We start from the raw sequence: 13,623 nt of genomic DNA on the forward strand, positions 1-13,623 counted from the left end.
TTACAATGTTAATTAAAAGGAAACAAGTACAGTAAATTAAAACTTAAAACTAAATTAAAATACCCTGATCATTATGAAAAATGGGAATTACCCAGGTAATATACCTTGGGTTTTTCCTGCAGTTGTAAATACCTGGGTACAGTAGACCCGCTCTTAACCAACCTCGCTATACAAATAATCAGATTATCTGCCAACGCTTGTAAATATTACAGTATCTTTAACCGACCTTGTTTTGAGAGCAGTTCGGATGTTTTTGGTCTGTCCAATTATGTACTAAAATCAGTTGGTAACATCATCATCAAACCCATGACTTAGGCTACTTAGTAAACTTAGTTCTTACCCAAGGTGTCTTTCCTGACTGCTTGAAGTTTGCTAATATCACTCCAATCTTTAAACGAGGGGACCTAAATAAGGCTGATTGTTATTGGCCCAGAGCGACTGTTCCTATAATTGGTAAGGTAATAGAATTTTGTTTAACTGTTCAACTGTATGAATATTTTAACAACAACAACTTGCTCTATAACCATCAGTTTTTCATCAAAAATGTAATACAGTACAAGCAATGGAAGTTACCGGTATTGTCAACTTTATCATTAAGGGTTTTGAAAAAAAAGTATAGGCCTATCATTACCGGTACCTGAAATTTGATGGATCTATTAAAGGCATTTGACTGTCTATCTTTTGATATTTTGTGCAAAAAATTATATTTCTATGGTATTGAAGGATAAGGAAATAAATCTTGTCAAATTTTACTTGTCTGGATGTAAACAAAAGGTCAAAGTAAATAATGTTAGCTCTAATTTTATTTATGTTAAGGTCAGTGTACCCCAAGGCTCCATGCTCGGACCTTTATTGTACCTGATATTTGTTAAAAATGTGTACCGTAATGTTCCTATTTTGTCAATAACTTACTCTACGCCGATGGCACAACCTTGATATGCTCAGATAGTTGTTTAGAACATGCTAATCAACTACTCTCAAATGCCCTAGCCTCTTCCAAAAACTGGTTTGCATCCAATAATTTAGTCATAAATGAGAAAAAAACAGAATTAATCTATTTCTATCTTCTAAAAAATATTTAATTGGGAAATTCCGACAACCTGTAATGCAAAATGTGATGTTAAACTTCTGGGTTTCACTTTAGACAACCACCTCACTTGGAAACCACATGTCCGTAATCTATGTGAAAATTATCAAGAGTTATACCTAATAAGAAGGCTTAAGCAATCAGTAAGCTCGGATACACTGCTAGTTGTCTACTATGGACTCTTTCATGCTACTTTCAGCTATGGTATTTGCCTGAGGGGACATTCATGCCATGCAAAAAAGGTTTTCTGGTGGCAAAAGAAGGCGGAAAAGACTCCTTGAAAACCTGAGAGATTGTCAATCATGTAAAACAAGTTTTCATAAGTTTAAAATCTTAACCATGCTATCTGTATACATATTTTGAACACCTTAAGCTGGGTTTTCCTAGACGCGGAGTCGGCCAGCGGAGAGCGGACAACGGACTGCGGACTCAGCTTGTCTTAGGTAATTTAATGTTACTGTTTTCCTAGCAGCGGAGCGGAATGCCATATTAATTTCAATTCCGCTCTCCGTTGTCCGCTCTCCGCTGGCCGACTCCGCGTCTAGGAAAACCCAGCTAAAGTATATGTAAAACAAAGTAGGGCCTATCAACTCTTTTGCTGCTCAAAATGCTCACTAATATCATCTTACTAGATTTAGACATAACCTTGTTACCCCATATGTAAGGCTTGCAAATACCTGGCAATGTCATGTTTACCATCAACTCGCTCTTTATAATAAACTCCCATTAAGTTAGCTACCTATTATAAATTTGCCACTCAATAGATTTAAGAAAACTGTAATTTTTTTCTAAAGGACCAATCCTACCTGTAGGCCTGCTCTGTAGTTGACTACATGGACGATTGCCTCCAATCCACCTGTTAATTTGATGTAAAATATCTTATCTTTGTCGCTGTTCTTATTTTGTTTTATGTGTCTCCTATTTTTAGACCTATTTTTACAATGTCCACTTCTGGAATTGTCCTATTGAATTATCTGTATGCTTAAAGGAATAAAATCTATTGTATATTGTCTAAAACACACTAACTTAATTTGAAGTTATGTTGACAAAACACTGTATAGGCTAATTCGAAGGGAGGGATTCCTTCCTGCCATAATAGAAATCTAAGTAACTTATGTAGGCCCTAAGTGAAGTGTATAAGTTTTTACACTCAACCAAAACTACTGTGCTAATAGGATGTATATCTTGGATGTACGTCCTTCGCCATGGTATGTAACTTTTGTGTTTATTTGCTTGTCGCTCAATCAATTTTAACTCTTGTATTTATATTGCCTAGGTAGGCTACTAACTGAATTCCTTGTTATTTATATATACATATATATATATATATATATATATATATATATATATATATAAGTGTGTGGGTTTATTGACATAAGACTGAATACGAGATGTATTTACCAACAACTTGACTTGTCTATGCATTACACATGTAAAAGTGACTAATAAATGTCTTAAGACATAGACATTTATTGATCTTTAGGCAAAATTCTTTCTTTTTCTTTCCTTCTTTTTTTTAGTGCAATCGATCTTGTCATGGACGCTTGAAATGCACAACACAGTCATTAGTACCATGTAGTAAAACATGCTACACTAAAGCTAACATAAAAAATAAGTGTTCATTCTACAAAATTAAATAAGAGTGGATATTTTAGAAAAAAAAACAATGACAATGCCTATCTCATGAAGCCTAGGCCTATATGTTCAACGGCAATTAACCATTTTATTTCATTTCAAGTAGGCCTAACAAGATCAGAAGCAAAGCTTAACCAGGCCTAGCTAATAAATGAACTGTTGTTTGTTGTAAGTTAAGTAGCTAAAATAAGTTAAGCTGTTTAATCACTACGTTCTGTAAGTTGACCTCATACCTGTAGGCCTACCTTAAGTTACATAGGAATATTACCTAAAACAGAACTGAGTTCAGATGGTTTATTTTTCTTCTGATAAATTCAACCTCTTGATTAGGCTATTCAAATTTATATTTGCTTGGCCTGCCAATTTCAAATTATCAAGAGCCTAGGCCTATTGTGGGCCTAAGTTACATACCCTATTTATACTCAACTAAAAGAGGCTAAGTTAATTTCAAGATCATAAGAAATTAGTAAAATAACTTATCTAGCCAATTAGGCCTTTACATTCCTGAATGTAGCTCATGTAGGTTAGCAATGACTTACCCTACCTCAACATAAATGTTTAAACTGAGAGATAATATGACAAGACTTCATTAAGCTTACTCACCTTTAAAGTGTTGCTTGTTGATTTTTCAAGAGGTTCATAGTTAACATTGTGAGGCTGTGGTAATGATGACTGTTGTTGCTGAGGTTGCTGATTCTGAAACGATTTTAATTGAGAGCCTTGGCATTGATTCTTTGATGTATTGTTTGTAGCCATTTTCCTACTATGCAGGCCTTAATAAAAGGCCTAATCCAGAGTAAAATAAACGCCCATAACTACAACCTAAAATTTCTATACCATGTTTTACGTTCGACGTATACATCACAGTATTACACTAATCAAACATTACAAATTCACTTTAGATAAGTAAACAAAACAATTATTTCAAAATAAAATACAAACAAATTCCGTCTACCATAACTAGTCACCGACTAGTAGCAGTAGCCCAGTAGCCAGAAGCCAGTAAACTCCGTTCCGTCCGTCCGATCCCGATCCGACAAGATCATCATGTAAGATTGTTCTTCTTCTCCTCATTCATTCTATCATACAGTCAAATCTGAATCTGAAACTTACGACGGTACGACGGCGCTGAAGGGCCACCAACTATAAAAAAATATTTGTCTTCATTTCTGAGAAAAAAGTTAGAATTCTGAGATTAAAGTCAGAGTGCGGGAATTAGGCTTCCTCTCTGATAAAAAAGTCAGATTTCTGAGTTTAAAGTCAGAATTTAACTATAGTGGGCGTTCCCCCCACTAGCGTTAATCCCCTCTGAGATTAAAGTCAGAATTTAACAAGTGGGCGATCCTCTCTGTTAAAAAAGTTAGAATTCTGAGATTAAAGTCAGAATTGAACTTGTGGGCGTTCCTTTGAATTGAACGTTCTTCTACTGCCTAACGACGCGAATTGAGCACCGAAATGGACACTAATGAAAGAGAAGCCATTATTGGTGATTATTTTAGATTCACGTTTACGTGAAAAAAATATTTGTCCAAAAAATATTTGTCTTCATCTCTGAGAAAAAACTTAGAAATTCTGAGATTAAAGTCAGAGCGCGGGAAGGAGGCTTCCTCTCTGAGAAAAAAGTCAGAATTCTGAGATTAAAGTCAGAATTTAACAAGTGGGCGTTCCTCTCTGTGAAAAAGTTAGAATTCTGAGATTAAAGTCAGAATTTAACTTGTGGGCGTTCCTCTCTGTGAAAAAGGTTAGAATTCTGAGATTAAAGTCTGAATTTAACTTGTGGGCGTTCCTTGAATTGGACGTTCTTCTACTGCCTAACGAAACGGCGAATTGAGCACCGAAATGGACACTAATGAAAGAGAAGCCATTTTGGTGATAGGCTTGGCTCAGGCAGAAATATAGCTTATTATATCTAATATATAAAATTCTCGTGTCACAGTGTTTGTCTGCAAACTCCTCCGGAACGACTTCACCGATCGTTATGAAATTTGGTGTGTAAATTCTGTAGGTATGCGAATCGGACGTAAACTATTTCCCGTTTCGAAATTCTTAAAATGGCTCCGCCCCAGTGGCTCTGGAGTTTCCCATGTTAACCTTATGAGAAATGGAATTAATGAATCTTAACAGCTGTTTCAATTAAACAAGTTGGTTCTGTTCTATGATGTTCAATAGCATTAAAGTTACAAGGATTACCAACAGGGTGCAGCACTATTATTTCTTTTACATTTATGACAACAGCTAATTTTCAACCAAAAGGTGAGTGAGCGTAGCGAACGAACTTCAACCTGGAGGCGAGTGAGCGTAGCGAACGAGCTAACCTGAAGGCAAGTGAGCGCAGCGAACGAGATCCAACCTAAAGGTGAGTGAGCGTAGCGAACGAGCTCCAACCCAAAGGTGAGTGAGCGTAGCGAACGAACTTCAACCAGGACGTGATTGAGCGATGCGAACGAGATCATCTTGAAAATTAAACGTAACGGTACTTTCTTTCCATCGGTCTGTCTTAGGGGAAACCTATAACTTAGGCGATACGAATTTCGCCGGGTCAGCTAGTATTATATATAATTATATATTATATTATATATTATATCAAATATAACACTGTGTTGAGTATTAGACAGTTGAAACGTATTTTAAAAAGGTTAGGTTTGTGTAGGAGGATTAATTAGTCTTCAATTGAAGAGGTGAATTAGGAATGAGCTTAACTACTCAGACCAGTTAGGCCTACATGGATACAGATGGATGCATTTGAAATGTAACCAAAATGGCTTTGTAGTAAAACAAAACACAGTTAGTTCGATTCTTAAAGCACTTGACCCTGTAGGACTTGACCTCAGGACCCGCAAACGTTTACGTCGACGAAAATACAAGAACAAAGGTCCAAAGTCCAAAGTATCTTTGGCATTTAGATTCATATGATAAGTTAAAGCCATTATGGCGTGTCCACTGTCCATGGTTGTAAAGACTGAGTTTGAAGAGACTATAACTCTTATTCTACTCATTCACTCAGTCAATACTCAACTCAAAACTCAAACTCAAGACTAGCCTAGCGGCTAGCGCTAAAGGGACGGGTAGAGAGAGAGCAAAGAGTTAAAATCTGACTTAAATCTCAGAGGGGAACGCCCACTAGATCTAGTTGTAATTTCTGACTTTAAACTCAGAATTCTGACTTTTTTCTCAGAGAGGAAGCCTACTTCCCGGGCTCTGACTTTAATCTTAGAATTTTTTGAGAGTTTTTTCTGAGAGATGAAGAAAAATATTTTTTTATTCAGTTGGTGGCCCTTCAGCGCCGTCGTAGAAACTCTTTGGTCTTAACCACTGAGCTATAATTCTAACTGGAGGTAGCACTGAATGTCAAAGATGCGTGTCGCCAGCCGCCATGTTTGTGTGAGGTGTGAGTTATAAGAAGCCATGTTATTGGATAATAAAACTCACTGCTATACCAACCTAGTTATAGAAGCCATGTGTTTGGATAAAAAAAACTCACTGCTATACCAACCTAACAAAATCAGCGACACGCTTTTGACAGACTTCTGCCATGGCAGTGCTATAGATATACCACGAACAAAACAACCTGCGCAGAAACGAAAAGATCACGTGGTTCGCGCAGGTAGGTGGGCCGTACCATTGAAACCTGCGCGGCTCGAAACGGCCGAGGGTTCTTTTGTTTCTGGTATTACTATACCTCCAGTTATAATTTTAGCTCAGTGGTCTTAACATACAAAGTCAAGGCGAATTCTGCATGAACTAGGCTAGCATAATATGGATACATTTTCCCTAACATGCAATACTACATACAAGTGAGAACTTACAGCTCTTGATCTCATTCATTCTTTATAATTGATTTTTTTTTAATTTTAAGCTAATAACCAATCCTATGCCGTTACAAGATTTCATCTAAACATTAGTGCGCAATGCCACATTTAAAGAGGCAATAAACTATGTTTAGCCATTGATTAACCAATGTTCCTTTTAGTACCTAGGTTAGCATTCTTATGGATCACCTGAAGCATTGATTTTACACTTACACATCTCCCACGGCCACCTTTAAATCCAGGCCGCGGCCTGGTAGAATTAATTGGTGAAGTCACAAGACCAAACTGATCCCTGATAACTCTAGTTTCGATCCTTAGAACTTCGCCAGTTCATTGTATGCAACCACATTATCAGTGTATTAATACATTGTGGTATGTCAAAACACTTTTTCCTCTTTGTTATTATATGATAGCTCAGTGAAAAATATTTGTTTAATGATAAGCATTAAAATTTAACACTTTTTTAACCTGGATGTGTTGCTATTAATTTCGGTTTTATTAATTTTATTCTTATCACAATGATGAATCTAGAGTTATTTGATAATCGTAATCTGAATACAAAAACTCAAATAGCTGTAGTGGAAATTGCCTCAATTGTTAATTCACTTTCGATTAACCACCCTGATGTAGACTACTGATGTGTAGCTGTTTAGCTGGAAAAATCTCTGACTTGCTAAATACTACCTATCTGTGTTGCCCTAGATTCCGATAAAAACCTTGTGATAATAAATGAAGAGCTGTACAGTAAAAACACAGACATGAGATCGAGTCATGAAAAGAGGTTGCAAACCTTAGATCGAAACTAAGTTATAAAAAAAAAATAAAAAAACTGAATATTGTTTGCCTCAACCGAATAATGAAGCCAAAACAATGGTCTCTTTGAACTGCAGTGAGGTTTTTGACTGTGTCAATCATAATCTTCTGCATGGGATGTTGAGGAGTTAAAATGCATTGCTGGGTATCATACATCAAGCCAACCGTTGTCCAACCGTTTTTAACTCCGTTGGACTATGTTTAGCCATTGATTAACCAATGTTCCTTTTAGTACCATAGTACCATAGTACCATAGTAATGATGGTCCATAGTTGAGTTTACACGACTTTCATTCTCTGGATCTAGCTTTCACAACATAATTATAATAATGCAAATATTTGTTAATTAATATTCTTTATTTGCAACAATTTAAGGGGAAAGATTAATTAATCATATAACAGTCAATTAAATAATAACATAAATAATCTAACGGTAATTAAATCATCTATATTCAAATACCATTATCCTCTCTAACACCCAAAAAACAATTCAACTACTTGATGCCTAAACAGATTAACAGAAACATAATATTTTATACTGTAGTATCAAAAATGTTATAAGTATTGCGACTATTGCAACTGTCGGCTACTCTTTCACCACCTGAAAACTCTCCATATCAACAATCACAGATAGCTCAGAGGTAAGTTATGAGGCTCATAAGGCGAAGGTGTCAGGTTCGAGACCCGTCTGGGCAGAAACATTATGTTCTAGCTTTTTTTCAAAATTTGTTCTTATGAACTATTTAATCAATTTACTAAACTAATAATTATGCTTTACATACTAAATCTTTATTATTTTGTGTGAAATAAAACTATTGGTTGGATATCAGTTGTGTTATGGTTAGTTGGCCATCGGTATTTTTGGACGGCTGGGCCATTGTTGGACAATGGTTGATTGGAAAACTCAGTTTAAAGAAGTGACATTTCTACCGTTGGCCAACAGTGTGGCTCCACAATTTACCAACGTTAGCCCAACCATCTGTACTACATGGGTGAGGATGATCGACTCCTATCTGGCTGGAAGACAGCAGGTGTCCGTTGAGGGCGCAACATCTTAAGCCCAAAAGTGTCAGGTACGGTGTTCCTCAGGGATCGATTGTAGGCCCGTTACTATTCCTTGTAATAATCAACGACCTTGATAGAGATGGAGGGGTGGTGCTTTTTGCCGACGATACAACCCTGGTATCACGGGGACCCCAAGTTGAGCTGTCCACAGCAGATGCAAAGTAGCATCTCACTGAAGCATCCCGCTGGTTAGAAGAAAATGGTTTCCAGCTCAACCAGGATAAAACCCAGGCACTGGTCTGCAGTCTGGCGAGAAATGCCCCACGGGATGAGCCAGTGAAGCTCCTTGGATTCCATCTGGATAGGAAATTGGCATGGAACGATCACATCAGGAAAGTTAGGAGCAAACTTTTTAGGGTATGTTGCCTGATGCTGCTCAAGCTACGTAATTTCATCACTCAGCCACTCCTGCTGAACATCTACCATGCTATGTTCCACTGCCATGTGAGCTACGGCCTACTGCTATGGGGTCATGCTGTGAATGTTGAGGACATTTTAGTAAACTAAATTAAAACATACCTCGTCTTGCAGTTCAAATAAATAGTGTCTTTTTCAATCCACTACATGTTTCGCCATGTTGGCATTTTCAAGTGGTGTACAGAAATATTGAAACATTGTACAGTAAACAACATACAAATCATAATAATCATTGTGATTGTTTTTTTTTGTCCAATTGTTGGGGACATTTTAGTGCTGCAGAAACGTGCTGTAAGACTCATATTACTTTTAGTGACCACATTGCCCACTGTAAACCCATCTTCGCAAGATTGGGAATTCTCACAGTTTACAGCCATTACATCCTGGCATGCTCACTACTGGTATACGAAAACTACCACAATCTCCAACTCTAAGGATTTATAGCTTTTTTACCTGTTCCACTCTTCAAAAAAATCTTCAATAGAGTAGAGAGGCGTTTAACATACACCAAACATGTGGGGGGTACACTGGTATAAAGGGTTTATTCGCTAGCTCTGTACCAAATTTCAAAATTTTATGTACGGGTGTAAAAATTCAGTACTATATTTAAACCGCGACCACTAGTTTCGTACTACCGTAATGGTGAAACGTCCGGTAGTAGATGCTTGGTGTGACGTTGCCAAATATCGCTGGCCGCGGCTGGCGGTTAAAATTAAATTAATTAAACCTTTAAATAAACTTCATTTTTTGTTGTTCCGGATCGGTATGACATTCAATAAAAGGTTAAATTGCCTGTGTCCGCCGATCGATCCTAATAATGTGCTGTATCCCATTACAGGAGATACATTTCGGCAAAGTTAAATTGCCATCATCAGTCCTAATATAAGCTCTTTAAATAAAGGCGGACGTGTTGAGTTAAATTCCACTATCGCAACTATTAAAGAGCTGAAAAGCCACGGATACCACCATTGATAAAGTACGCTCTATAATATGACTTGAGGCCGAATACCTGCTATCCCAGGCCAAGGATTGGTTTTACGCTAATCAGCTTAAAATCAATGAGGATAAACCCCAATCTCTGATTTGTAGCCTAAAAACTGAAGAAGGAGGACCCAGTAAAACTATACTCATCGGCTTTTGGATGGACTCCAAATGTAACTGGATTTCCTATATAGAAAAGGTATATGTGTGAAACTTTCCCGCATAATCTATATTCTGATAAAACTGAGATCAGAAATCACTCTGCCTTATTTGATGAATGTTTACCACTCCCTCTTTCACAGTCATATAACATATGGCTTAGTCCTGTGGGGTCACTGTCCAGCTGCGCATCAGGTTTTACTATTGCAAAATATGGATCTTCGGGTGATTACATTTGCGGGATATTAAGACCACTGTCGCCCGATTTTAGAAGAACGGCAAGTACTTACTGTGCTCAGCCAGTATGTGTACAACATCCTTGGTCTCCTGAAGGACAAGGAAACAGACTTTGACAGAAGGAGAGACCAGCATACTTATGAGACACGGAATGCAGTAGACTTAGATATGCCCCGATGTCGTCTAAGCAGATCTCTGAAATGCTACCCATGGTATGCTATCAGGATTTTTAACACACTTCCTAAAACTATATAACGGACTTGAAGACCTTTCCACCCTGAGGAATATTCAAACAAGAACTAATCCAAACCACCATTTCACAATGTTTTTGTAGTGTTGTAAATATTGGTTTTGTATAAATTTGTATATAGTAATTAATTGACGCAATCTATCCGATAATGTCGGACAAAGATGAAGACATCAAGTATGTATAAATATAGTTAACTAGTTGTATCCGCGGGCTTTGCCCCGTTTAACTTTATAAGTGAGCTCGTTCGCATGGCTCAATATCACGTCCTGGTTGAAGTTCGTTCGCTACGCACACTCACTTTTAGGTTGGAGCTCGTTCGCTGCGCTCACTTGCCTTCAGGTTAGGTGGTTCGCTACGCTAACTCGCCTCCAGGTTGAAGTTCGTTCGCTATGCTCACTCACCTTTTGGTTGCAAATTAGCTGTTGTCAATATCATAAATGTAAAAGAAATAATAGTGCTGCACCCTGTTGGTAATTAATTAAAGGTAATTAAGGTAATTAAACAAACAGTGAAGCGCAGAGCAGAGCAGTTAGTTGTAGCCCGTGGCGTCTGTCTCGACCTCATTTTCTCATCCTTCCAAGAATCCATTGTTACTGCAGCTGATGACATCCTGCTGGCTGAAGACAGGCATCATCCAGCCCTCACAGTTATGCTTCCCATTAACAAGAAACCTCTGCTTCCTGAACCAAAATATGTTCTTAACTTTAGAAGATGTAACCTTGATGCAATTTTTCACCAACTACAAGATCTCACCATTCCACAGGCAAGTGACCTGCATAATATTAATGATGTTTTCAGCTCCTTCTGTGAGAACCTAAAGCTCTTAATTGAAGCTAATACTCCCCTTAAGATGATAAGGAATTCCAACTTTCCTAAATGGTTCTCAAGTGATTTAAAACGACTGATTATAGAGAAGAAGATGGCCCACAAATCATTTAAGGCGTCGGGAGACCACGTGGATTTCGTCAACTTCACAAGACTTAGAACTAGATGCAAGGAGATGACTCGTGTGTGCTACGATGCGTACATAGCCAACATTGAGGAGACGTTTCCATCCAATATAAAGTCATTCTGGTCGCATATTGAGAATCTCAGGCAAACGTCTACTGTTCCTCCAAGTCTTAAACTTGACTCTATGGTGGCGACTGATTGTGTTGACAAATGTGAACTTTTTGCGAAACATTTTTCATCTGTATTTTGCAGTGCTGACTTTCCTGTTCCTGCATTTGATTTTGGATTAAACGACACCGTCTCCCATTGCTCAATCTCGGCTACTGTTGTTGAAGAGAAGTTGAATGCTCTTGACCACAATAAGAGTGCAGGTCCGGATAATATCCCTCCACTTGTACTAAAGTTCTGTGCCCCTGTACTTGTTCCTCACCTGGCTGTGCTTTTCAATGCGTTAATTAAAGAGGGCATTTTCCCATCATTCTTAAAGCTTAGCTATGTTGTGCCCATTTTCAAATCTGGCAGTAGGTGTAATGCTAAAAACTATAGACCTATTGTGATTCAACCGACGATTGCTAAGGTTTTTGAAAGTATTGTCCTGGAACATTTATATTTTAACCTCAAGAAGTACATTGCACCTGAGCAGCATGGTTTTCTTGATGGAAAATCAACCATCACTAATCTCCTGTGTTTCCAAGAATTTGTAATGTCAGCCTTCGGTAGATCTAGTCAGGTCGACTGCGTGTACTTGGACTTTTCTAAGGCTTTTGACAGAGTTCAACATCGCCTTCTGGTAGCAAAACTCGCTGCCTATGGTGTTGGTGGTTCGTTGCTCAGGTGGGTGGAGAGCTATTTGAAGGAGAGATATCTCATCGTTAAGTGTGAAGGAGCTACTTCTAGACCATTCCCTGTAATCTCTGGTGTCCCCCAAGGTTCTCACATCGGACCCCTACTTTTTGATCTGTTCATCAACGATATTGGAACGGTCTTGACCACCAACTACCTCATGTTTGCTGACGACATAAAGATTTTCTCGGAAATCCACTCCGTGTCTGATCAAGAAAACCTTCAGAGATCCATAGGTAATGTCGTTGGGTGGTGCAAAAACAACTCCATGGACTTAAATGTATCTAAGTGCCAGGTCATGACTTTCAAGAGAGGACTGAACATTCTCAAGTCGGAATACCACATCAATGGGAGCACTCTTCCATCTATGGATAAAGTAAAGGACCTTGGAATATTCTTGACACCTTCACTCAGCCCCTTTGACCACATTGTCCACATCACATCAAGGGCGCATGCACTTCTGGGGTTTGTCTTCAGGTCTACTAGGAACTTCCAAGATCCTCGGTCACTTGTGTTGCTGTACAAGACCTTGGTCCGTCCTATACTGGAGTATGGCTCTGTGATATGGTCGCCTCATCAGCTGGGTCACATTGATTTGCTGTCTCGAATCCAAGCTCGCTTCATTCGGATGTTGGGTATCCGGATTGGTTATGCTTATACCGATGTACCAATTGAAGAACTTCAGAGGATCTTTGGTATCCAACCTCTTCACATACGACGTAGACTGGCTGATCTTGTGGTACTGTACAAGCTGGTTAATGGTCTTCTGGACAGCCCCGACCTGCTCTTCAACATTGACCTTATTGTTCCGAGAGGTAATCGCTCCAGAGCAATTTTCCAGCGCAGATTCCATCCCACATCATATGCGTACAACAGCGGCTTGTCTCGGTTACTGCGTCAGGGCGCTGTGGCGGCTGCTCATGTGGACTTCTTCAGCACTTCAGCTCCTGTTTTTAAAAGATGTGCCAGTGCCTTTTTAACCTAGTGGCTGCCTAAGGGCTTCAGTAAAGTTTCAGTTATTTCTTTGGTGGTGCCTTTAAAGGGCCACATTTGTGTCCAGTTGGAGCTTCCTGTTTGTCTATTAAATAAGTTTCTTGTTGTGTTTGCGTTTGTTAAATAATTTATGGCTGTTGTTTTGTATATATATATATTTATTTATTTTTATTGTTGTTGTTGTTGTTGTTGTTGTTGTTGTTGTTGTATCTTACTTTTTCTTTTGTTAGTCTACCGGTATTGCACTTGTTGTTTCCTTTTTTCTCGTTGTTGTTATGTCTCGGTTGCATATTGTTAAATATTGTTGTTGTTATGTTTTTGCACTTCATATTTTACCTATTGTTGTTATCTTTTGCGCCATATTATTATGTCTTTTGCATCTTA

At 38.2% G+C, this 13,623-nt stretch overlaps 1 protein-coding gene across 4 annotated transcripts in view; it reads right to left on the reverse strand.

Annotated features, from left to right (window-relative positions):
* The window catches only part of LOC128998285 (CTTNBP2 N-terminal-like protein), a 60,683-nt gene extending 56,981 nt beyond the window's left edge, over nucleotides 1-3,702 (reverse strand). For all 4 annotated transcript variants that reach the window (XR_008491187.1, XM_054424356.1, XM_054424357.1 and 1 more), the window contains exon 1: nucleotides 3,326-3,702. Coding sequence is in view for 3 of the 4 variants with exons in the window: in XM_054424356.1 (XP_054280331.1) it covers nucleotides 3,326-3,478 (153 nt within the window). In the remaining variant the exon portion in view is untranslated. The remainder of the gene's footprint in view (nucleotides 1-3,325) is intronic.
* Between the last annotated feature and the right edge of the window lie 9,921 nt (nucleotides 3,703-13,623).

The sequence above is a fragment of the Macrosteles quadrilineatus genome, unplaced genomic scaffold (assembly GCF_028750875.1).
Source record: "Macrosteles quadrilineatus isolate MER2022 unplaced genomic scaffold, UCM_ALF_1.0 Scaffold_7__1_contigs__length_78375512, whole genome shotgun sequence".
Lineage (NCBI taxonomy): Eukaryota > Metazoa > Arthropoda > Insecta > Hemiptera > Cicadellidae > Macrosteles > Macrosteles quadrilineatus.